The following is a 26,615-nucleotide window of genomic DNA, read 5'->3' as shown; positions in this document are numbered from 1 at the left end:
AGCTGCTCTGCCACAGAAACCTGCGGTGGGACGGCCGAGACCAGGAGGCCTGTCCTGCTGAGGGACACTGAGTCAGCAGCTGTGGCGGTGTGGGCGGAGCTCAGACTGTCTCTCAGGCCAATCAGCCGTCAGTAACTGATCATACTGGTTACAAAGTTGACTTGTGTTGTTCTTGTTCTGAAACAAGCTCAGAAGTCAGATCGCTTCGTCTCTGAGGGGTGTGACGGTGTGATGGCATGATGGTGTGACAGTGTGGCGGCGTGGCGGCGTGGCGGCGTGGCTGCGTGGCTGCGTGACAGTGTGACGGTGTGGCGGCGGGACCCGGCGCTCTGTCCCGGAGCAGGATGGAGGTGGAACTAAATAAACATTCCTGTCCAAACACACAAATATACAGTCCCGAGCTCTCTGGGCACTCTGTGTTTGGTGTATTCAGCCGCCAGGCGACCAAACAAGTCAGCTAGCTGCAAACCTGAGTGTGTGCACTCTGATTTCACACACACACACACACACACACACACACACACACACACACACACACACACACACACACACACACACACACACACGGGGAGAGGGAAAGAGTCTCTGAGCTTTAAATGGCTTTGCTGATGTTGACTTTTCATCTAAATGGAATCTATTTTCTGGTGTGGAGGAGCAGGAGAGCAGGAGGAGATGAGGAGAGGATTAGGCTGCATGATGAGGAGGAGGAGGAGGAGGAGGAGGAGAGGCAGCAGAGGAGGAGAGGCTCAGATGAGGAGGAGGAGGGATAGAGGAAGAGTAGGAGGTGAAGGGTTGAATAAGTGAGCAACTTCTTGCGCTCAGTCGCGAGCTGCCTGCAGAGCGGACAGGACCGGAACCTCACGCGCCACAGGAATACCCACCAAAAACCGACAACCCCGCAGAAACAAACAAACAAACAAACAAACAAACAAACTCAACAAGTTGGATTTAAACTTTGCTCACGCAGCTGCTGCCCGGACGCCGCCCGCTGCGCCCCTCCGGACCGGACCGACATGTTCTCCCCGCTCCTGCCCGTTGCCCTGCTGGCCGCCGCCTGCGCGCTGTGTCCGGAGCCGGTCCGGGCGGCCTCGTGCGAGCCGGTCCGGATCCCGCTGTGCCGGTCCATGCCCTGGAACATGACCAAGATGCCGAACCACCTCCATCACAGCACGCAGGACAACGCCGTGCTGGCCATAGAGCAGTTCGAGGGGTTGCTGGGTAAGACCCGCCGCCCACCGACCGACTAATTAACCGACTAATTAACCCGCACACCATCTGTGGTTGATCAGATTAACCTTTTTATTATTATTATTGTTATTATTATTATTATTATTATTTGCATCATATTTCATGCCTTTTCCTAATTTAATGTGAAGTGTGTAACCATGAAATGACCGTGATGCTGTGTTTTCAGCGTCCTGCACACTTTCTGAGGCCAGCAGCGTTTCTTCAGCTGCATAAAACACACAGGAAATATCAACATGCCACGCACATTAGTCTGAGTTGTTTTGGACACTGAGCAACCAGAACATGACATTTATAATCTGAAGGAAACCTCCCTCTGCTTTAGGGCATAACCTGATTTATTTAATGAGTTATTTAGGTCATCATAAAGTACCAAACAATTAGGCCTATTATTATGATCATTCTCTGGAGCTTTAAATTACTGGGGCCAAATTGACTCCAACTGATTAAAAAAGGGTTTATTAATTTGGAGGCAACAGGAGCTGTGAACTGAGACCCTGTGGTGTCTCTGCTGAAGATACTGAGTTAGATGTTCACACCAAAATGCTGCAGAATCACACCACATAGAACAGATCTGCATGTCTCGTGTTTCATTTTGTCCACATTTCCCTGGAACTCAGCAGCACATGTTTGGAAACCTCGGCGTCTCCGCTAGAATTTGAAATAAAGTTCTGCGGGTTTGAACAGATTCACATTATTTACAAAACCATGACAGCTGCTCTTATAAAAATAAAAAAAAAGACTTAAATCACAACACATTTTTTTGAATCCATCAATGTCCAACTTAAAAAATTTGATTTACTGGACCGCTGACATTGTATTTTATTTTATTTTCCCTGGAATTCAGTTTGAAGAAGAGCCGGGCGTGCAGGAATGACAAACCCACGGCTGGGAGCAGCACCATGGAAGGTTTTAATGTGATAAACATGATTCAGTTTGGACATAATAAAAGTGATTCACGTAATAGAATAACAGTCTGGTATGGCAGCCTGTGATGGACAATCTGAGCAAAGAAACTGGATCTTAATCAGTTAATGCTTCCCATTTGGAACCAATAGAAACCAAGAACATAGAGTTTAGTAGCCTAGAGCAGAGGTTCTCCAGCTTTTTGTTTCATGAGCCCCCAAGAAAACACAAAGAACAATAAAAAATGAAAAAATTAATCAGGATAATTTTGCATATTATTTTTTTTTCTTTCCCTGATGTCTAAATCATCTGTGACCCACAAAAATGATCTTGAAAAAATTATCTGAAAGTAACAAGTAGCTTGTTTGTAATGTGGCCTCCTCATAGTTACTGAATAAAAGTTACTCTGGACATTTTCCCCCAGTTTTTTGATCATGTTCTAATAATTCTCCCTCTCTCATATATATATATACATGTATATATATATATATATGAGATATATATACATCTGTAAAATTTCAGGTCATTCCTTGTTAAGTTGCTAATTGCATTTTTTCCGTGTTTTTAAGAGAAATCAAGTCAATTTGCTCAGGTTTCAAAGGGTTAAACTCTTGGCTTTCACACACAATTAAAACACAAGAAATCTGATGTTGATTCAGATTTCATGTGTCTTTCATCTGACAGCCACACTCACACACACACACACACACACACACACACACACACACACACACACACACACACACACAGAGACATGGTAGTAGAAGTGAGGAAAGAATAAATGCAACTGAGGTGAAGGTTGTGGAAGGTCCAGCAGGACCAGTTAAGGACAAGGACAAGTTAAAGCAGGACCAGGTTCAGCTGAGGAAGCAGGACCAGGTCCAGATTCCAGTGTTTGTCAAAGTCAGGGTGGCGACCCAACACTGAGTCGTCAAGTTCAACTTTGAATTTCAGCTTCTTATTCTTACCTCTTCATTTAAAAATGATCCTCAACCTGCAGTGCAAATATCAGCCACAGGGGGGAGCCATGTAATGCTACGACTGAAGGCTGAATTATGCTTCCGCGTAGGAAGAGCGTACGGGGGTTGTGCGAAGTTTACGGGGGTTGTGCGACCGCTGCAGAGCCTTGCCGCGCGCCTTGCCGCGCGCCTCCCAAAAATTGTAACTACGCGGACCCTACGCAGCCCCACAAGAGCTGTGATTGGTCCGCCGAAGTACATCATTTCCAGCATTTCGTTGCAACCGGCATCACATCCTATTGTTGTGCCGGCCGGCAGCGCCATTTTTAAAACAACTGTTGTGTCTCGACTCGTCGGTTGTGTTTGAAAACTTTGGAGAATGCTGGATCTCACGGAAGAACGCCTGGCCGAGGAGGTGCGCAAGTACCCGCACCTATACGACTCGTCCTCTCGCCATTACAAAGACGTACAGAAGAGCAGTGACCATACGTCACAGGGTCTACGTTGGTGGGAGGAGAATTGCTCAGTGTGTTTCGCAGAGGTATGTTGGACACACATACGCTGCGTAGGAAATGCATGCTTCGCACAACCCCCGTACGCTCTTCTAACGCTGAAGCATAATTCAGCCTTGACAGGTGACTGAACATAGCTGTGGTTGAGGAACCGCTCGCTGAAGTGCAGCCTACAGTGAGCCGAGCACTTTTACAACAGTCAGCCACAGAAAACAGGTGAAACAAAACCTGGAGAGAGAGCGCCATCATTTTGATTTCAATAAAACTTCATTTAGTGCGAATGTGGGAGAAAACAAACTTCCTCAGATAAAAACTTATTAATCATTTTCAGATGCTCTGAATGTACTGCCGGTATGTTGCTGTTCAAACAGAAAAAATACAGAGGACTACGCCTTTTGTGGAGGCTAATGACTTTTTCTAAGTTAAAATAAAGCGGACAACGTGAATGTAAGCTGGACTGTGACGGTTTGTCATTTTTTAAAATCGTAATAAGATAACGTTACTTTTCTAAAGCGGGACACTCGGTGTAAAGTCTCAGAATGTTTTGCTGGAAAACGGTTTGGAAACTCAGTGTTTTGTCAGTAGTTGTGTGCGCACACAGTCGTGTTGTTTGGAGATTTGTTTTGGCTCTGCTGGTGGGGCGGGGCAGGGCGGGGCATGGCAGGCCTGGTGGAGGCGGGTGTCGCCGAGCTCAGGGGGAGGCAGGGTTAGGGTTAGCGAGCTGAGGGGCCAAATTTAAAATGGATTGTAAGTCAAGTTTCTGTACATTTTTCCAGTGCATTTTGCTTCACAACACATTCAAACGTCTTTTTAATCAGCTGATCAGTGATATCGATATTTCATATGTGTGCGATGCTGCAGCAGGAACAGCCGAGTCGTCCTGCCTCTCACTTTGTTCAAGTCTATTTTTGAACTGGAAAGCCTCAGTTTGGCACGCAGATGATCAGCAGCTCAGCTCTGAGAAAATAAGCAAAATGCTGGGAAAGCTGTCCCACAATGCTTCACTGCGCTCTCTGGGGGGAAGAAACTCCAGGAAGTGGGACTACATCTCATCACTAACCTGCCTCAGAATAAACAAGACAATTTATTTTCCTGTACAAACAGAACTTTGGCAAGAAGGTTGGACTCGGCTGGAAATCATCATTTATGTCTGAGGACCAGATCAAATTGTCCCGTGGACCGGATCTGGGCCCCGGGCCTCATTTTGCCCATGTTCTAGCTTCAGCGCGGAAGGTTACAGCTTGAAAGGTCGTGCTCAGTTTGTGGAGTAAAGTAGTTCCTTTCCAAACGGAGCGGTCCTGGTTCACACCAAGCCTCCACTTTCAGAAAAACAAGTCAATCTTAGTTTGTCAAAGTCAAACGAGGCCTTCAGCTCATCGATCGATATCAGGATCAATACTGAAGCACAAACTTGTCCCTTAATGTCAGTGCACCACTGAGGAAAAAGCAGCTGCTACATATGAACAATTAATCCAAATATTATTGAAATCACAACATAGCCAAGAGCAAAATCCAAAACACAGGAACTGCATTTTTTTTTAAAGGTAAAATTTGACAAAACACTGTTATAAATAAAGTTGCATGGTGCTACAAATTGTAAACTACAAATAGTTTTCTCCAAATGGGAGAAAACTTCATTCTTCATTTTAAAAGCTTCTTCAGCAAAAGTGAAATTTCAAATGTAGAAATTATCGTTCCTACTAAGAATGTGAATCGTGTCACAATCACAACATCTGGAAAATGAACCATCATATGATATTTTTGACCAGATCCTTCAGTCCTTCCAGAATGTGTCTCTCTGTGTGAAGCATTTCAAACGAGCAGCAGCAGATCCGTCATTTCACATCAAATAATCACTCAAAGTTTTTTCTCTAACACGGAGCAGAGTCTTTAAAGATGGTACTGGTGAAGAGCCAAGGTGTGCGGTTTAATTACCTGTCAGCACCTGAGCAGAGGCCAGGTCAAAGGTCGAGCACCGAGTGACACTGAGGATGTTAAAGTGAGTGAAGTCAATATTTGTGTTAAGAACACACTTTCCATTTTTTGTTTTCACAAGTTTCCAAGCTTTTATTGTCCTCGCTGCAGAACAATGTCCAGCCGTGGAGCCAGAGCCCGGCCGAGGCGTTTCACTGCCGCCGTGGAGCCTTTTCTTCTCCAAACACCCGCCCAAAAACACAAGGACTTCATATTCACCCCATGTACTCTGATTTAAATATATCTACACATGTTATAAGTCAACTGAGAAGTCCATTTGTTTGATTTGAACCGGTGCAAAGCTTTAGCAGACCTTTTTCTACAGAATTTACAATTTTAATGAATACTGCGAGGAATGAAACCCGTTAACCTCGAGCAGAACCTGCCTCTGGGTGGCCGGCCATCTGAGAGAGAGAGAGGGAGAGAGAGAGATGAACGGCTTACCCTGAAACACAAATGATTTCATATTTACATAGTTTTGTACTCCACCTTTATGAGCGGCCCAGCAGCACAGACGGCGGCGGCGGCGTCCTGACGGCACCACGTGTTCCCCCTCAGATCCTGATCTGCTGTTTGATTTGAGGAGCTGCAGCAGAGCCAGGCGTCTCTGATTGGCCTCATTGGATATTTTTCTTCCTAATTCAGGCGGTGGGAAAGCACAGCGGCTGGGATTTAGTCCCAGGACACTAAACCACTCAAATATCTCTGGACGGCCCAGCACCACAGTTTTATTTTTGAAGTTTCCTCCCGGCCCGCCTCACTGTGTGCCCATACAGCCGCAGGCCAGACTGCAGCCCCGCGCAGCGCTTGGTGATTAAGTGCCTTGCTCATAGGCTCGTGGCAAGTCACTGTTGTTTTTTTGTATTTTTTCGTTCTTTTGTCCAGATTTTCCAGCCCACTGGGGGATTGGTCCCGGCACAGCCCTGCTCTGTGTTTGTTCTGTGAGTTCAGCTAAACCGCAGGAGATTCCAGTTGATTCTATTTTAAGTCGAGTCAAGTCAAGTCAAGTTTATTTATTTTGCACTTCATCAGAAAGCCATGCCTGGAAGAACTTCACGAATCTAACTCGCCTGCCGCTGGCTCGGCCCACTTCAAGTTCAGGACTTTATTTAGCACGTTCAGCCTGATAGCACAGTGTGCTCCGCCCGTCAGAAACCTTGGGGGGGTTTGATAAGCTGCACGGCTCATAACACACAAATCCAAATCTGCACGTTCTGTATATATGTTATCTGCCTCTGTCAACTGAACATATTAGATAAGAGGAACAGTATTTTTATAGCATGTCTCCTCTGCCTTATCCTGTCTCTGTTTGCTGCTGCCACGCAGGATCAGGACGGCTTCATCTAACCTCAGCTCTGAACGCAGACTCATGGCTGCTGAACAGTTTTCCAGTTTTGAGGTCCAACTCCTACAAGTGGGACCGGCTAATCCTGGACTTTGTCTGCCTTCCATCTCAACCACTAATGATTTCATGCATCTGCTCAAATCATTCCATCTTGTGTGTTTTGTCAGGAGCCCAGTGCATGATCAGGGTCATATATCGGAGCTGGAGCCGCAAGCAGAAAACTCAAGACTAACAATCTGTGGAGGCACAAAAGCAGAAATATGTCTGTGCATATCATGCATATATATGCTTTGCATCAGAATAATAAAACCATTTAAATTTGATAACATTTCATATATCTCAGTCATTGTGGTAATGTTTGCAGGTGCATGAGCCAAATGCCAACACCCACAGCCAGCCATAACTGGAGGCTGACACAGGACTAATGAGCCCCGTTTCCATATCAATAACTGCTGCTGCAGTTCAAACTGAAATAAAAAACATAATTTCACTGAATGTGAAAGTGACATTAGTCTGAGAGGAGGAGGCTGTTTTGTTTGGACGTTTCAACACAATAAAATATGGAGAGTGGCACAGAAAGACTGAAGTGGTAAAAGCGGTTGGCTGTGAGTCGAGCTGAAACGCAGCTGCCACAAATGCTGCGTTCATGGTCTTCAGGGTTTTCCCTGAAACCCAAATCCTACACATGCACAAACTCGGTCAGTCAGGTGACGGGGCGTGGCACCGTCCTGCAGGGCTGTGCACAGGCCTGGGCCTTTTCTGTGTTCTACGATGTAACTGGCAGGGAAAAAATATCAGAGAATGACATTTTACTTCTTTTCATGCACTTAATTCAGTTCCACTCAGTTCTGCTCCGTTGGCATGATCAGTTAGTATGTTGTTGCCAAAGCATTCACAAAGACAATTAATACAATTATAATGTATATTTTACATAGATTATATACATTTAAATATTGGCACAGTTCAGCCCAGTCATTCAGTGTCCAGCTGATGAGGCAGCTGGTGCTGATGCTGCAGTGTGTGTGTGTGTGTGTGTGTGTGTGTGTGTGTGTGTGTGTGTGTGTGTGTGGCTGCTGGAGGAGCTGAGGAGAGCAGGCAGTTCCTCCTCAGGAGTCACTGTGGTTTATTCAATCTCTAGCTCGCTCCACCACTGCTGTCTCTCTTTCTCTCTTCCTCTCTCCCTCTTTCTCTCTCTCTCTCTCCCTCTCTGACCTGACTGTGGTTGTCTCGCAGCTTTAAAACATGATGTTGATCCCACAAGGTGTCCAGTAGAAACAACTCGTCTGTCTCAGTTTGTGCTACTAAAAAGACATCAATAGAAATTTGTTGCCCTGGCAACATATTGATTCCATTCAGCGTTCAGTTCATTCAGCTTGAGTTGAATAGAGTTAAAAATGTTGTTGTTTGAACTTGAAATCCTAATTTAATTAAACTGTGAGCTTCAGGTTTGTCAGCTCAGCTTATTGTTGTGAGTTTTACAAACGTGGATGCAAGTGTAAAGAGCTGCTTATCCTTACTTCACTAAACTCAACATTTTAAGGCAGCCAGGTTACTTTTTGGAGCTAGTTTGTTTGTTCTTACTTGTGAAAAAAGACTTGGCTTGGATTGTGTGTAAATACATCAGTTTCATCAGAAAGGAGTTTTATGACCGATTTTTCTGACAGTTTTTCCAATAGTCGATGCTAACAAAAGGCTGCCTGCTGATGTGTCTGCAGACATTTTTTTTTTTCAGCCTCGTAAGCGCAGAAATTGGCCCAATTAATCGGCTAACTGATTAGTCGTCTGTCTCTGCTCCAAACCTTGGTAAGCGGTCTTGAAGTTGTGAGCTGAGCGTCCTTTCTCCTCCAGTTGGCCACCAGTGCTGCCTCATCTTATTTTAAATATGCAGCGGTTCAGCCAGCCCTTCAAATGTTTAACATGCTGCCCACAGTTCTTAAATTTCAGACCCACCTTCAAATTATTGCTCTTGCCCAAAGGACTGGAAACTCAACTGTTGTCATTTTTGAACTGCAACAACAAACGTCGTCATGGGGTTTCTGGGAGCTGTGCGTCAGCTCTGCTGGAAGTGCACAGGCATCTGCTCCTCTCTGCTCCTCTCTGCAGGCTTTGGGACGGGGTGGTGGTCGTATAGCATCAGAGGGGGCAGGAGGGGTGGGTGAAGAAGCTGCCCTCACTTGGTTCACCTCGCACCCGAGGAGCAGAATATTACCAGTTTTTCACTCTGTGTCCGTCAGTTTCTTGCGTTTCTTGGTGTAACCTCAAGTTCAGTTCTATATCCAGTAACCCCCCCTACACACACACACACACACACACACACACACACACACACACACACACACACACACGCTGCAGCTGGGTTGCATCATTCAGGATTACAACGTGGTGATTTGCCATGAACTTTGGCAGGGGGTGGGGGATCAGTAACAATTCAGTAGGGCAGTGTGGTTTTGGTGTCAAGGATTATGGGGATTTGTACTTGAGTTGCCGCCTGCTCAGCTCAGGTCAAAAGTACAATCTGTTCTCTGCAGTTTTTTGTGGCTTCAAACAAAATGTGCACGCACAGATCCTGTTTAATAGCTTACCGCCCCCTTTTACGGGTGATACCTTCACAGATTTGATACTTTTGTCTCCATCTTTGGTGCTAAGCGCTGCCTGCTGTGGTGCTTCTGCACTGTCGGTCAAACAGTCTGGGTAGACCTGTGATGTTTGTTCTTCTGTTTATGTTTCACAAACAAGTAATTTAAAATGCATCACTTCATGCACAGCACATTTCTCCAAAGGATGAGTTGCTACACACTTGAGTGTTTAGAACAGCAAAGGGGGAAAAAAAATCATGCACTGAAACAAGGTTGAATCACTATTTTGTTATAAGATTCAGTGAGAAAGCAACAAAGCATACATTTATTTATTTATTTATCTTACATGTCTAATCTTTTGTGACATGGGGCTAACCCATTATCATTTTCTCTCAGATCACTGATAGTACATAGCACTTTGGTAGGTTATCTTTTCTTGTAAGAGACATTAAAAGAACATGAAAAAAAAGATGGTGATGAATTAATTAATTAATGAGTGGAACAAACCAAAGCAAAATGTTGATTAACCTTCTGAGCAATATGCAAGAGTCCAGATAAGACTGCACTGTCAACCCGTATTTGATCAACACGACTGAACTCAGGAAAATAATGTTTATAATATATATATATATATATAGATATACTCGTTTTCTGATTGGACTTACTAGCTGACAGCTGTTGGTGGTTTGTCTGTCTGTTGCCCAGGTACTGGCTGCAGTCCGGACTTGCTGTTCTTCCTATGTGCAATGTACGCTCCTATCTGCACTATCGACTTCCAGCATGAACCCATTAAACCCTGCAAGGCGGTGTGTGAACGGGCAAAGTGTGGCTGTGAACCAGTGATGAAGCGTTACAACCACAGCTGGCCAGACAGCCTATCCTGCAACGACTTGCCGCTGTATGACCGCGGAGTCTGCATCTCCCCCGAGGCCATCGTCAAGGCAGAGGGACCAGGTAATATCATTATTACTGCTATAATTATTATTATTGGATAAGGCACCACCTGGAGAGTAACATTGTGTGAACACTTGATCATAAACACTGACAACACTGGTATTGATGGAGAAGCCATAGATTGTCCATAACAAACACCATGTTGAAATATAAGGTGGTCCATATACTTGAAACAAGAGTTCCTTAGACCAGTGGTTGATGATCAACTTTGTGGTCGTTTCATCAGACCTGTGTCTATATTTTGGATACTTGAGTAAAGAAAGAGACTGAGCTGTCGGCACCTGTTTGTTTGTTGGATCAGGTGGCGAGGGAGATACTGGATGGTCATTGTTAATCTAAAGTGAGGGTGAACTGGGAAGGTGTGTTGGAGGACCCAGTCCGACAGGTTTTCAATTCGCACCTCTGGAGGAGCTTCTCCTCTCCTGTATGTTGTTGTGCTGCTATGGCTGATTCGTCTCCTCAATGTTGCATGGAGGTCGGAGACAGTACCTATCAGGGTATCACACAGCTCAGGCTCCCTGGGAACGCTTACCTTATGGGTGCTGGGAAGGAGACTCTGGCCGATTGTGAAACCTCAGATTCGGGAGGAACAGTGCAAACTATTTACCTTCTCACAGATACAAGAGGGGTCATGGGAGTTTGTCCATCCAGTCTGCATGAGCTTTGTAGATATGTAGTAGTCTTATGACCCCGTATGGTGCTGGGATGTCCTATGTGGGGATGCTGTTGGAGTTGAGGTGTCAGGTTTGCTGCTATGAGCCACATGGTCCCTGTATAACTGGAGTGAGAGCTGTGTTCATATTCTTGGCATTAAGTCAAGTTTGTTCCTGGTGGATGTGGGACTTTGCCAACACTGTGCTTTGTCAATTCTGTTTGTGATTTTCACGGACAGGATTTCAAGGCACAGTTGGGGATTGGAGGGTGTCCATTATGGTGACCTCAGGGCTGTGTCACCGCTTGTTTGCAGATGATGTGGTTCTGGTGGCTTCAATGAGATGTGACCTCCAGCATCCACTGGGGCTTTTTGTAGCCGACTGTGAAGTAGTTGGGATGAGGATGAAGGTCAGCAAGTCTTAGTCTGAGGCCATGGTTCTCTGCAGCAAAAAGGTGGCTCACCCCTTTTGATTTGCATGTGAGTTACTGCCTCAAGTGCAGGAGTTCAAGTATCTCAGGGTCCGAGTGGGTGCAGAGGGAACTGAGCCTGAAAACAATACTGTCAATCTTCATTCCACCCCTCATCTCTGGTCACAAGCTCTGGGTAATGACAGAAACAATGAGATTGTGGATACACTTAGGTATATAACTCAACTTTCTGAAGAAGTTTCAGACTCAGAAAGAGATACAATTACTTAGGTGGACAGAATGTGATGCAAATTTTCAACCAGCATCCTGAGATTTAAGATATAGAGAACGGATAGGGCAAAGATTCTCTGATAAAGTATGTGGAATTAGTAGACTTCCAATCTATGGTTTAGAGAGACAGTTTTATAAGGTCACTCACACTACTACAGTATGTAAAAGAGGTGGAAGGACTGAGCAAGGAAGAACCCTCTGATGGTACTGGGATGTTTATTAAAGCACACCACTCGGAGCCCACCAGATGGATTATTGGGGACCTGTATTAATATATATTATTGATGAAGAACAACTCAACAGACTACATCAAGCAAAACCCTTCCTGGACTGATGTTCAAGCCGCCAGTAAGAGAATATTAGGATTTGATAGTTCACTGAGTTCACTTGTCTCACTTTCTACTTAGAAAACATATCTAAGGAAGTGGACATCAGAGCCAAATTCTCACTAAAAATTCTCATGGTAACAAGCAAGAAGGCAGGCAAATGACACTGGCTTCTTAAAGAGCCTCCTACCCTGAACCAATGGAAAGATATAGTAAAACAGCATATGGGGCATGGAGCATTTGACATTCAGTCTAACATTAGAGAAAGAAGAAGGAGTATTGGTCTAAATGAGATTACATATTTGACTAAACTATAGTAAATGCAATTCTGAAACATGAAAGTGATGTGACAGCGTGAAAGCAATGGAAGCGTTCTGTGACAAACAACTGTGATGTATAGAATCCAGTGTAACTGAATGAGCTCATGTTTATTTTGTTAAAACAGAAAAAATAAAGTATAGGAGACTGTAGATACAAACAGCTGAAATGAGCTTCCTCCACAGGATGGCCGGGCTCACCCTCAGAGAGAGGGGGAGGGGCTCAGGGTACAGTCGCTGCTCTTCTGCATTTAAAAGAGTTGGCTGAGGTGGTTTGGGCATCAAATTAGGATGTCTCCTGGGTTCCTCCCAGGACACACTGGGGGAACTACATACCCCAGCTGCCCTGGGAACACATTGTGATCTCCCAGGAGGCGATGGTGGATGTGGCCGTGAAAAAGGATGTCTGGGCTGCCTTCTTCAGCCTGCTAACACTGTGACCCAGTCCCAGATAAGTGGCGGAAAATGGATGAATGGATTGCTATTATCAATATTATTATTAGTAGTAGAGTAGTGGTAGTAGTAGTAATACTACATGGATTCAGCTGTGAGTTTCTGGCAAGAATCTATGTAAAACATCCATGATTACAAAATGACAACATTTGGAGGTTTTTGCAACTTCTGGCAATAACAGAAATGTTTCATGTAAATAAGAATGAATTTATAAATCTAGGAGTCAATGAAAATTTTTGAAAAATCTGCTTGGTGACTGCTCTGCCCTAATCCTGTTAGTCCTGCTTTTGACACAGTTGACCACAGTTCTACTGAATTGCTCAGAAAATTAGGTTGAGCTCATTGGAACCTCTCTCAGTTTCTTTGGAACATATCTGCATATCTGGCTCATAAACAGTTTTGGATTTGGCCACAGCTCAAAATAACTGACTAATCTTTATTTCAAAGCTGAGTTGTGACTCCAACATAAAATGAGCCTATTTGAAATGGCCAGCTGCTCACTTGACAGCTGCCATGGCCCACCAGCTGCCTGTTGGATATAAACCCCTCTACTAATGGATAAGTAAATGCCTCTTCAGCTAAACTGCTGTAAAGTAGCCAGACTTTTACCCCGGACCTGGAAATGGGACCATATTGCCTCCGTTCTATCTTCTCTGCACCGTCCCAACGATTTTAGAATTGATTTTAAAGTGTTTGCGTTAATTTTTAAGGCTTAATTTGGTCTAGCCCCAAGTTACATTCTGTAAATTTTGATGCTGTGAGCCTGAAAGTATCCTCAGATCCTCAGGTAGATGCCTTCTAGCTTTCCTTACACAAGGCTGAAAATTTTGGGTAATGGCCTGAATCCCTGTGTCATATTTTAAATCCCAGTTAATAATTGTTTTATTTTACTAACCAATTGTGGTTTTCTGTATGGGTCTAATGTTTGTCCTTGTCCCTTATATTTATTTATTTTTTTTAATTTCTGTCTTTGTCTGATTGTGTCTTACTACTGATTCTGTTTTACTTTTGTCTTTTTGTGAATAGCTCTGTAATTATTTGTTTTAAAAACGCCATAAATACTACATTAATGAAGTTATTACATTTACACAGTTCAGCCAAATCATTGTTTTGCTGCTTATCCGGGTTCAGGGTTGTGGAGGCAACAGAGTGGTCTAGATGTCCTGTTCCCCATCAATCTCTTCAGCTTCTCCTGGGAGATTCCCGGGTGTCCTGGGTCTTCTCTGGACTTTCTTCCTAGACCACAACTGGCATATCTTAATGCAGAGGCTTGATACCGGGGTCTTCTGGATCACTGACCTCTCCACCTTGTCTCATCTCAGTGTTTTAGTCCTGCTCAAGAGTTTAATTGTTGAAGATCTGACCAAAGACTGTCTGGAAAATCAAGATCTTTGCCTTGTGGCTCAGCACTCTTACTACCATGGTCCAAACCAAGACCTGCATTATTGCAGCCTGTGAATCTAACCTGTGGTCAGTCTCAGGATCCTTACCGTCTCTGGTGAATAACACGCTAAGGTACTAGAAGTCCTCCACTTGGAGTCGCTGCTTCCCTTTCCCCTGGATGGGAAAGGCTATCTTTTTCTGGGACAGAACCATGGCTTCAAACTTGAAGGTGCTGATCCTCATTCCGACCATCACATTCACCTCCAAATCATACTAGAGCACATGTGAAGATCATGGGCCTGCAAAGTTAGAAAAACAACATTATGTTTCTCTCAGCTTGATGTTGTCCTGACCTCAGCTGTGCCTTGATGTCCTGTCCATGGATAAACCTGTATCCTTGTCAGAGTCCAGTACCCAATCAGCTGGCCCACTGATCTATCAGTGAGGCACATCCTAAAGTTGGCCATTCTCTCCTTTCCAGCACCTTGTTGGCCACCATTTTCTGGGACCACCGTACCTGTCCTCCAATCCAACAAGACTGTTCTTGAAATCTACTTTCTATTGAAACAATGTGTCATTCACAACTGTCCCACAGTATCTAGAGCCTTCAGCATTTCATGATGGATCACTCAGACTCCATGTCACCAAATTCTGGTTTTAGGAGAAGCTCATGTCGAAACTGATAGTGTGCTGATAGTGTATGTGTACAGTAATTATTTGTATTTGCTGTGTCCTCCTCTGCTAGCAAGATAGTTTTCATTAGTAAGCAGACATGCTGACAGATAGACAAATAGATAGAAAATGACTGGTGTTTCCCCTTGTCTTTCTAGACCCGTACTACCAGGATCCATCCAGATGTAACCCAGGTGAGACTGACCTTTGACCTTCCATCTCACCTAGTTTCAGTAGGATGGGAAATGTACCTGTTACATTAGCTGGTTACTTAACTGATATATTAGGTAGGCAGATTACAGAGTCCCTGTCAACACCAGACCAGCCATGATAGATCATTCACTGAGCAACAGTAAAGAATATTCTGTTAGGGTTAGGGTTAGAAGAAACAGTGCAGAAACTAGCATAACATGCTAATCTGTACCACAACATAAAAAAAACATAGAAACCAGTCTAACCAGTTCAGTGACATGCTGGTCTGTATCACTACAGAGGTAAAGAATACCATGTGGAAAAATATAGAGATACAGTATAGAAACCAGACTAACCACAGTGCTCTGTACTGGGCTTTGATCTACCGACTTCTGTTTTCCTCCAGAATCCAGTCCAGATTTTCCCATGGACTCCAACAACCTCCACTGTAAAGGAGCCAATACAGGTAATCTACCTGTCTATCTGTCTGTGTAACTACTAACATGGGTCTACTAACATACATATGATGAAACATGAGATGCTAGTGAAGCTAGTAATGCTAGGATTTGTTAGGGCAAATGGACAAACAAATAATTGATATGTGCAGGTCTGCATGATACAAAGCCTTTCAATCCATTCATCCATTTTCAAGACGCTTATCTGGGTCAGTGTTGTGGTGGCAGCAGGACAATCACAGGAGCCCAGACACACTGGTCCAAACCAGGACCCTAACCAGGGCCATCTCTTGATTTGGGGGCAGAGGGTTTGTCCTTTGAAAGCCAAAGAAATGATCGTATGATCCGCGTGCAACCACATCCCCCAACTACCATCGTTACCTATGCAACACAAATCGTCCACCAGGTCCAGAGAAAAACATTTATTTAAGCAACTACTGCCTCAGAATCTTGCTTGACCTGTTTGTAGATTATGTGATCTTGCGAGGAGGAGAATGCAGACTGTCCTGGAACACCTTCTCAGGATTGCATCCCTCTTGATCTTCTCTTCAGTCAGTCTCTTAAACAGAAGTACATCTTGAAACCCATGCCAAATTTGCTCTTTCCCCTAAGTTCGGCATTGCTTTGGATGGGTTTTGTATGTCCCCTCACATTATCTGCTGATGGAGATGGCCAGCTAGCAGGTTGAAGAGGTTGTCCACTTACATCTTTTTTTTGCCAGAGGAGGGCCAGACATTGGGCCCATATCCTATCCCACCAAAATGTAGGATTAACCCTGGGAGATAAACTTAGGGCATGTGTATGAGAAAATCTGCAACATGATACATTCTAAGACCAATTCTGCCAGCTTTTAATTTCACAAGATAGTAAATGAACTGCATTTCTATTGAGCTTTACTGGTTTTATGTCTACTCAGTAGGATACTCGATTGCCATTTTGAGAGACCCTATAGTTGGCTGCCCTTGCAACACACAAAGACACTGGGGAACATGGCCTAAACAATATTCTCACTGAGATGTCAGTGTTGGAATAACATGTATTTTCGCCCCGCATCACTGGGAATAACAGTGTGGTGACGGGACAAACTGCACCCAGGCAACACAAAGCCAGATATTACAAAATGCCGGGTACAATGACTCTCTTTGTGATCTGTTGTAAAGACAGGGATATCACTGAACAAGCTCGGGAAGTTCTGTTCCAAATGTGTCCATCATTCTCCTCAAAACAAATGCTCACACAGAACAGTCACAGACGGAATGATTTCCTTTCATTAGGAATGATTCATTTTGCAAGGAAACGGTACAGAAACCTGAATACCTGCCCTTTAATGCAGCTGTGACATAACAAATGTTGCGACCAACTGCTGATGGAGCGGTCTGTGAACTGGGGGGAAAAAGTGATGGATTTAAGTCGAGGGGCCATCGTTCTTCAAATTCAAACCACTTTGGAGTTTTGGGTCTTCACGGTAACTTCTGTTTAAGTCTGCAGGTGTTTTCTGTGGTCCCACATTTTTCTGATTGGTTGGGCAAGGTTGGGGCTCCTGTGAGAGAGGCAGGGCCCCAGGTGTTGGCCCCGATCTAACATCCAGAACTGTTTCCATCCATGTGAAGGAGCAGCGCATCAAAATCGATGTCCTCAATCATAGAGAGATCACCTGACCTCAGAGAAACTTCATTTCAGTTGCTTGTATCAGTGATCAAATTCTTTTGGATCACTAACAAACATGATTGGCAAATTCATTAGTTTCAGCTAGATAGTACCAAGGTGGACTTTTTCCAGTCAGTTCAGTCCAAAGTCTTTAAGGCATGAATTCAACAAGGAAACTTTCACATGCCGACTCCCGACAGTCATGCAGTCATTCTTTCTGCCCAGTAAAGCTGGCACTGAGCTTGTGCTATATAACCTACAGTTAGAGATTATGTGAATCACCATTTTAAAATGGCTTGTGTCCAAAATACTGAACGTGTTCTTTAACAGCTACATGAGGAAGAGTTTTTGGTCTTCACAGTTTAATCCATGCTTTGTGGTTCATACATAGCATGCACAGTGTCTATCTATTGTTTCCTTAAAAAATATCTTAACCAGGATCAACATGTTAACCTGTCTCTGCCTGTGCGTGTGTGTGTGTGTGTGTGTGTGTGTGTGTCTGTCTGTACAGATCGGTGTAGATGTAAGACAGTCAAATTGGGTATGAAGACATACCTGAAGAACAACTACAACTATGGTGAGTCACGTGGAGCAGTAACCATCTCATAACCCACAGGACACTGCGGGTCACCGTGTGGTACTCTTATACTGCACTGTGTAGTAGTACTGACCTGCATGGTGAAATTAAGCAGTATCACATGAGAGGAGGTGCTGTCACATTGTATAACAGCTCAACCTTGAGTGTAATATTGCTTTTATAGAACAGCTCTACAAACAATGCCATTCAGCAAGTGATGGTAATAAGCGACAACAGATTGTGATTTACTTAGTTAATGCATTTTTGGGGGTTCGCCAGCACAAATACTTACATCAAAATTCAAGTTGCAGCTAAACTGAACATAAACGATTTTCTGGCTACAAGCTAGCTTGCCTGGGGGGTTCCACCAGAGTATCAGCTCAGGGTACTTTGTTGCCCAGAAACTTGCCTCTAAGGCAGAGTGGTACAGCTGGATGAATGTTCTGCAGCAGTGCCTGGACAAAGTGGCCTAGACCTCAACTTTATGTAACTGAGGAGACACTAACATGATGCCCCTTCTCTTAAAATGCAATGAAACGCAACCAGAATGCATCGCACAGCTGCTCACAAAGACAGCAAATGGGAAGCGTGGAGATGACTACTTCTGTGCACACGTAGCATAACGGGTACTGAGGATGTAAGGCAAGAGAGAGAGCAGACGGCCGAGAGGCATCATTTCCTGTAGGCATATTGGCCTGTTTTATTTATTTTATTTAACCTACATTTAACCGGGCAGGTCTTGTAAGGTCAGGGCAGATTGAAACAAACAAACTTGTTATTGAACTTGTCCATACACTGTACTGATGGCATGCTGTTCTCCTCAGTGATCAGGGCAAGGGTCCGGGAGGTGAGGAGTCGTGGTCCGGAGCTGACCGCAGTGGTGGATGTGAAGGAGGTGCTGAAGTCGTCGCTGGTCAACATCCCGAAGGAGACACAGACGCTGTACTACTCGTCCTCCTGCCTGTGTCCTCCTCTGTCCGCTGGGGACGAGTATCTCATTATGGGATACGAGAACGAAGAGAGATCCAGGTATTTGCAGCGGTGGTAGTAGCTGCAGCAACACAATACAACACTCTTATAGTTTTATTAATACTGTGTGTGTGTGTGTGTGTGTGTGTGTGTGTGTGTGTGTGTTGTAGATTGCTTCTGATTGAAGGTTCTATTGCCCAGAGGTGGAAGGACAAAATGGGAAGGAAGGTCAAGGTAAGACACAGAACACACAGTAAAAAAGTTCTCAAGAAAACTAAACAGAACTCAAGACAAGATAATACTCATTCCTCCAGCAACACACACCCAGACACAAAAATGTGTACTGACTAGAGATAGACTGATGCTGATTTTTCAGAGCCGATACTGATACTTTCTAGTAATCCACGCTTCTGTCCTTAAGGCAGGAGAGTCCGGGTGACAAGCTTTCAAATGGAGAGGTGGAGCAAGATTGGTTTTTCTATCGGTTGTCATGTATATTAGCCTGGGACTGATAACTGATCGATCCCTAGTTTTGATCCTGTGATGTCACTACAGCTTTGACACCATGTTGGTTTACCTCATGGCCCTGTGAAGAGATGCATTATGGGTTTGCACTAAAAGACTCCACACTGATCCTCAGCACTCGTTAGCTGTGGAGTTCCTCAGGGTTCAGTTTTAGGCCTCATTTTGTTTCATCCAGACATTTGTGTTACTTGGTCATCAGTCACTGACATGATGTGTTGGTCACATGTCCTGTCTGTCTCTCTCTGTCTGTCTGTCTGTCTAGAGATGGGATCAGGTTCCCCAGGGGAAAGGCAGAGGAACCCAGCGCCGGAGTCGCCACTGAGACCCGACTGAGTGTGTGTGTGTGTGTGTGTGTGTGTGTGTGTGTGTGTGTGTGTGCGTGTGTGTGCGTGCGTGTGTGTGCCTGTACATTAAGGTTGTTAGTATACCATAGCTTTATCATAACATAGTAGACAATTATCACCACAGCACATTACTAGGCTACAATCAGCCTAGTGTTACCATAGCAACATTATTAGGCTACAGTAGGTATCACCTATCACAGCTATCAGTGTGCTGTGATCTGAGTGTGAGTGTATGTGTGTGTGTGTGTGTGTGTGTGTGTGTGTAGATATTGCACTATTGCAGGCTGTCCAGCATGTCGTAGCTGAATGTAGTTCATCTCTTCATTCTATCAGAACGTTTAGAAGTCTGGGTTTGCCCTTTACTATCTTTGCACAATGTTCTTTCACTAGTGGGGTGTGTGTGTGTATGTGTGTGTGTGTGTGTGTGTGTGTGTGTGTGTGTGTGTGCATGCCTGAGGCACTCAAAAAAACAGACATGAAAGCGGGTGGACCTTCAGAGTGTTGGACTAAGCCCTCACAGAGCCATGTTTAGACACTGGTTAACATCAGTGGCGGCCATGTTGGCTCCACTGTCCCTCTCCATGGTCTCTGCTACAGAAACTGATGATCTTTACAAATACATCCATGTTACCATGCCGATGTCAAACTGTTGTCATCTGATCTGTACGTCCTGCCTGATCCATACTGAAGCGAGATGTCTCTCTTGATACTTTCATCATCAGCTCTGTAATAAACTGTCTTGCATTAAATTTTGTTTGTAAACATTTTTAAAAGCTTCTGGGCGCAGTCTGATGAAGTGCTGCAGTTCCAGTCAAGCTAACGCTAGCTACTCATCGGCTTCTGTGGGCATAATTCTATTTCTAAACTCAGCAACAGGCAGTGTTATAAAATACCTACATGCATTGTTAACAAGGAAAGCAAATACCAAAAGTTTGACGATTGAATGCAGCAACAATCTTGGTTCATGCCCATTTCATACACAGACATAGAAAACTGTTTCATGCTAAAACTGTCAGTAGTGAGGCTATAGTCTGAATTTCTTTGGCTTTTAAACACCAAGCCTCATCCGATTGCTCCCAGAAGATTTTAAAAACTTTTCAAAAAAGATTAAACGGATGACTTTCAGAGTTGAACACGTTTTTGTTTTCAGAGCTGATGATGAAGCTAGCTAACCAGTGAGACATCTTGCTTCCTTCCCATCTCTGTTGACAGCTGCACATGCTCAGTACCGTTCAGGCAGGATGTACAGATCAGGGATCAACAGAGACGTCTGGACTTAAGAACCTGCTGGAACCGTAGCAATGGCTAGAACTTCACCAAACTATGCAGAAATAAGAATAGAGAACATTTGTGCTATGTTCAGATAGGCAGTGCAAATCTGATTGTTGCAGATCTGACACAAGTCAGGTAATATTCTGACCTGCCAGGGAGCGACGACCAATACGACTGTGTTGGTATTTCAAAACCTATTCAGTGGATCCACATGAAATTCTGTGACATTTGTGTTGGCTGGAGGATGAAATCTATAAATCATGATGACCCTGTGATCTGACCTGTAGCACCACCAGCAGGCAAAAATATCAGTATTGCAGTGGAATATCTCAAACTCTGTCGCGTATCGCCATGACATTTAGTGACAACATTTCTGTTGCCTAGAGGATGAAACCTGGCAATTTTGGTGACCCCATGACCTTCCATGTAGCCCAGTGGGGCATGTGCATTCAGAATAACACTTTGTGAAGTTTGAACGTTGTTTTCAGGTCAGATTTAAAGCACCTTACCAGGTGGTTTGAAATGTGATTCAAATTAGTACATGTTGAAAGAAGAAAAGGAGAAGACAGCAAACATGGAGGAGAGGCTGCCGAAGTGAACAGAAAGTGCTGTCATAAAATCAGGAAGAATAAATAGTGACCAAACTTTCGTGTCACTAAATGGCTGCTGGCCTCTGAAGTTGTTGGACAGTACATGTGTGCACGTCTGCCAACAAATCAGGACTAAAACACACAAACCTTACTCCGGTCTCTCAGTTCCAACATGGACAGTTAGCTTTAGCGGCGTGTTCAGACCAAACGCAAAGTGAATTTTTACATCACAGAGTTGCACGAATACGGTCACAAATTTTACGCTTGAATTGAAAAATTTCAACTCATGCAAAGGCACAAATGACAACATTTGCAATGTCTGGCGCAAATTCAACTCGATTGGCATCTCTGCATCGTCTTTGTATGTAATCGCACGGCCTGAAAAAGTCGCTTTGCATTTGGTCTTAACACATAGTGACGATCACTTTGGACAAAGAGCCAGGATCTCCCTGCCGTCTGAAAATAGCCTTCGATAAGGAGGATAAGTTAGTTAAGTAATTTAGCATTAGCATACCAGTACTCTGCTGATTATAACGTGCTAACACTGTTCATAGTACTCTGTTCATTACAACATACTCACACATTGCTCTGTAGAACACACTAACACAGTTCATTAGAACATACTAACACCACGTTCATTAAAACATACTAGTACTGTACTCAGTAAAGCACAGTAATGCCTAAAGTACATTTGCATATCCAATCTCGTTAGCTGCTACATCACTTCATTCTTCTGCTGCAGTTTGCTGGTTTTACTCCGCTGGTCTGCTTTTTTCAATTATCTAGTTTATGTATGCTCTATTTTGTTCACTGACATGGTGATAAACGACTATAGCAAATTTGTATACATTTGTTTGGATCAAACAGGCGTCGGACGCTGCAGAGAGCGACAAAAACAGAAGCCGTTTGTGTCCTAAAAGCTCCGTCAGCCCACTCATCTGACCAAACCCTTCTGATGCAAATCAACACAAACCGGCTGCACCTTGTTCACCTGAGGCTGAGTCGCAGCTGAGGACTTTACCATCCTGCCTGGACTCCTCAAGGTCAAACAGAAGGAGAAACATGTTTTGAACCGTCCAAACATGAGGTTAGACAGCTCGATCCAAGCAACAGCCTGAGAGTGTCTGATGGGCTCACAGCTCGTTGTCATCGCGGTTAAATTATGGTTCCTGCGGTGTGTGTGTCTTTAGAAGTGCGGAAACTGCCCAGGTGTCAAATAAATTCAAAGTGGTTAAAATAATAACTTATACATATTTTTAGGTTTTAGTGATGTCTAGCGAGTGAATTCTTTGAAAACTGATTTCTTTCAAAAACACCAGAGAAAAGGGTGATTAGCAAATTAGTAAAACACTACTGGGGAAATTAGTCAAAAAATTTGCCAAAAGAAAAATTATTTTAATGACAACATATTTATAAATATTAAAGTCATTTATTTCAGAGCAGTGATGCTGGATCAGATTTCTTGTGTGTAAATGCTTGTAAAAGGTGTCCAAGGAACCCCTGTAACACCCAAAAGGAGCCCTGGGGGACGCCACTTTGAAAACCAGCGGGTAAATGGTTGCATAAATGGGAAGGAGGACGGCTCAGCTGACAGGTAGACAGGAAAATAACAAAATGTTTCACTGTCAGAACAAAATACACACATCTCTACAGCTCCGCATGACAGACTATAAAGACATGCATGTGTCTGTTAATGGGGAGAGAGACTAGCCAATAATTACAGAATTAATATTTACAAAGAGTTGGGATGAAATAAAGGAAACATTAGCGGAGACACAGACATGGTTGTCATAGCAGCAGAAGAAACGGTATTTTCTGCTCCCACCGCATTTACCATTAATGCCACACACACCACTGAAACCATAACCATTGGAATATTCCAATGTTTTGGGCGAAATCCCTGTTTCCCGACTTCGCCAGACTGAGACCAGATGTTGGACGTTATTTCCACCTCTGGACGTCCAGTGGTTCAGTTCCTATGGGTAGCATTTCCTGTTAGGTTAGCATAAAGACTTGAAGTCTATGGGAGACGTTAGCCTGGGTAAAAATCAACCTCACTGCAGCTCTGAAGCTGTCTGACTTACAGTGGATCATGTGGATTTGAAACACACGTCTTGATGTTTGTTTTAAATGAAAGTCATTCTAAGAGGTTAATTTTTTCATTTTGATGGCAACAGGCTAACGACTCCCATAGACTTCAAGTCTTTATGCAAAGCTAACAGGAAATGCTACCCATAGGAACTGAACAACTGACCGTACAGACTGGGGAAGTCGGGAAAAGATTTTACCCAAAACGTTGGAGTGTGTGTGTGTGTGTGTGTGTGAGTGTGTGTCAGTCTGAGGCTCTCTGACAGTGATTGGTGGTTTCTGTGATGTTTGAGAGATGGTCGAAATGATTTCATGCGTTCAGGTAGAGGGTGTGTGTGTGACCAGCTGTGATCAGCTGAGCAGGACAGACAGACTGTTAACTGCTGCCCAGTCTGATCTGCTAACGTCTGTTAATGACTGCTAACAGCGGCCTCTCAGCGCCTCTCAGCGCCTCTACGCCGACGACTGTTAACTGTCCGTGAACAACTCTCTGCTAATGACTGACAGCTAATTCATGGTTCTCACAGTCCGTCCGGTCTGCGCGGCGTGATGTCATGTGACTGCAGTGTCGTATGATGTCATGTGACTGAGGAGAAGCATGAATGGCTTTTAAAGAATGTCTGTTACTTCCTGCTCTCGCCCCGAAAAGCCCGAGAGCCACAGAGTCGAAGAGAAATAACAGCTTGTTTTCTAATAAACTGTCTGACTGAAGACTCTTCCACCGCGGTGTGTGTCTCTGTGTCCACACACACACACACACACACACACACACACACACACACACACACACATACACACACACACACACACACACACACACACACACACCTGTTAATATAGTTTTGCATTTTTCATTAGTTTTTATTTTGTTTTGTTACATTTTGTTTTGTTTGTTTGTTTTGTTTCTAGAATGGATTCCAGTTTTTCATTAGTTTCAGTATTAGTTTTTTTTTTAAATATATTTTTTTAATGTTTTATTTTAGTTTAGTTTAGTTTTGTAAGAACACAGTCTAGTTTTTATTTTTCAGTTAACTAGAATGTTTTTTCACACCTAATTTTAGTTTTTAGTTTCATTTTAGTGAACTGGAAGAACCTTGATACACACACACACAGACACACACACACTGAGAAAATGCTTTACACACTACTGCATTTTCCTGTCATGAAATACGGGGAAATTCAAATACCTCTATGACATCAACTCCAAGCCGCTTCCTGACGTAGGAACTGATAACAACAACAACAATACTACTAATAATAAACTTCGACAGCATCTTTGAAAACCAGAGTTACAAGGTGCTTCACAAAATGCAGTACGATACACAACAGAGGTACAATGATATGATGATAAAAGAACAAAAACAGCATCATATAGAGAAAAACTGAATAAAAACACTGATTTCATGACGTGGTCAGTCATAGATAAAATGTGCGTGAAATAAATAATGAAATAAAAAATATCAAATGACAACGTGGATTTGACAGATTGCTCTCCATCAGCAGACCAGGCTCCAGCAGCAGCCGGCCACCTCTGGCCTTTCATCTGTAATCTCGATCTGCTGCAGGCCGACCACCAAACATCAAGACGGCTGTGAAAGCAGAGCAGAGGAACATGGAGGATCTTAAGAGGCTGTGAACACGACATCTGCTGGCCACTCTGACCAAGCAGCCATCCGTCACCACGGAGCTGAGGGCGGAAATCAGGCCGCTCAACAGGCTGAACCTGGAACAAGAAAAGAAAACCGTCTATGTGGAAATCCGAGTGTCTGAGCTGGAGCAGCATTGCCAGATGAATGTTTTAATCTCAGGCCTGGTGATCAAACCACGCAGTTTCCTGCAGGATCAGGAGCCCAGACCGAGACTGAAGACATCACAACAATATGACAGAAACGCCAGTCTGTGGGGGCGGGGCTTCAGCCGTGGATCAACGTCACTTCTCTGTCGAGTCACACACACCGTCATCCAGCATCCCTGATCTGATGTTTAAATATAACATTTAACGCAGTTTTGTTTTGTTCTTCTATTCTTTGCAAATTTTCACTTTTTATTCCAATTCTTTACTAATGTTCCAGGAATTCTGGACAATATTCATCCCAGCAATTTCACTGAGTTTCCTTCCAAAACATGGAAAAAAACTGATGAATAAATTAGCAAGAAATTACAAGGAAGCTGGATGTGGTTTTCATTTCCTTATCATGTTTTTGTCAGGGCAAACACTGACATTAAGTTCAGCTGACGGTAACATGAAGTTGTTTTTCATTCTTCAGTGACCAAAGTCAGTTTAGCCTGTTTCCCGTGTTCGGTTACTGGCTCTGTTTCCTGGAAATGATATCAGAAAAAATGCAGCCAATACTAAACTGTCCTGCAAGCCAAACTGAACGTTGCAAACTGGCTTTTTTTTTTAAAGAGAAAGCTATAGTTTTGTCATAGTCATAGTCATATTTATTAACTCTTCACCACAGTTGTGGTATGGAGTACAAACAATACAAAATAAATGATGTGACTATTCAGAATTCAAAAGCTGTGAGCCGGCCCTGTCTGCTGGTGATGTCCTGTGGTCCTGTGCAGCCGCACTGACGGGCTGTAATGGTTCAGTAAAACACACAGTTCAGTTTGATTTGTGGTTTTTGGGTCACGATTTCAGTTTTGTCTCGGTTTGTTTTGTACATCAGGGACCGTGACCGTCTCCAGGAGCACCGCGGTCAAACCTTGACAGATTTGACGTTGCTGTGCTGCTGACTTTATCTCTGGACCTCAGGTGGAGAGGCGAGCCTGGAGCTCACACAGGCCAGTTCACAAACCTCATGTTGGCTTCCCTCTTCCTCCTCAGCCTCGTTCAGCTCGTTGTTCTTTAGCTTCACACACCATATCCTGACTACAGAACACACACGATAATGCATCCTATTCTGTGTAATATGTGACATTAACATGCACAGTCAGTCGCCAGTGTTTGGCCTGTGCTCACACACTCACACACACAT

At 43.8% G+C, this 26,615-nt stretch overlaps 1 protein-coding gene across 2 annotated transcripts; it reads left to right on the top strand.

Moving 5' to 3' along the window:
- Window positions 1–767: 767 nt before the first annotated feature.
- Window positions 768–23,702, top strand: frzb (frizzled related protein). 2 transcript variants are annotated; one of them, XM_030080529.1, is made up of 8 exons: window positions 768–1,218; window positions 10,223–10,471; window positions 15,134–15,169; window positions 15,574–15,633; window positions 17,781–17,846; window positions 18,671–18,875; window positions 18,986–19,049; window positions 19,603–23,702. In XM_030080529.1, the coding sequence occupies exons 1-8, from the start codon at window positions 1,014–1,016 to the stop codon at window positions 19,660–19,662; spliced, it is 945 nt and encodes a 314-aa protein (XP_029936389.1). In that variant the 5' UTR covers window positions 768–1,013; the 3' UTR covers window positions 19,663–23,702. The 2 variants fall into 2 exon arrangements, with proteins under 2 accessions (XP_029936389.1, XP_029936390.1); XM_030080530.1 differs by lacking the exons at window positions 15,134–15,169; window positions 15,574–15,633.
- The last annotated feature ends 2,913 nt before the right edge of the window (window positions 23,703–26,615 follow it).

Source organism: Myripristis murdjan, chromosome 21 (assembly GCF_902150065.1).
Source record: "Myripristis murdjan chromosome 21, fMyrMur1.1, whole genome shotgun sequence".
Classification (NCBI taxonomy): domain Eukaryota; kingdom Metazoa; phylum Chordata; class Actinopteri; order Holocentriformes; family Holocentridae; genus Myripristis; species Myripristis murdjan.
The sequence above is the reverse complement of the archived record's forward strand: the minus strand, read 5'-3'. Positions and strand labels throughout refer to the sequence as shown.

What these genes read in the sequence shown, in the direction of transcription:
- frzb (XM_030080529.1), top strand. Translation starts at nt 1,014, where the DNA reads ATGTTCTCCCCGCTCCTGCCCGTTGCCCTGCTGGCCGCCGCCTGCGCG. An exon ending in CGTCAAGGCAGAGGGACCAG is followed by an intron (nt 10,472 to 15,133) that starts GTAATATCATTA and finishes TTGTCTTTCTAG; the next exon opens with ACCCGTACTACCAGGATCCA. An exon ending in GAAGAACAACTACAACTATG is followed by an intron (nt 17,847 to 18,670) that starts GTGAGTCACGTG and finishes TGTTCTCCTCAG; the next exon opens with TGATCAGGGCAAGGGTCCGG.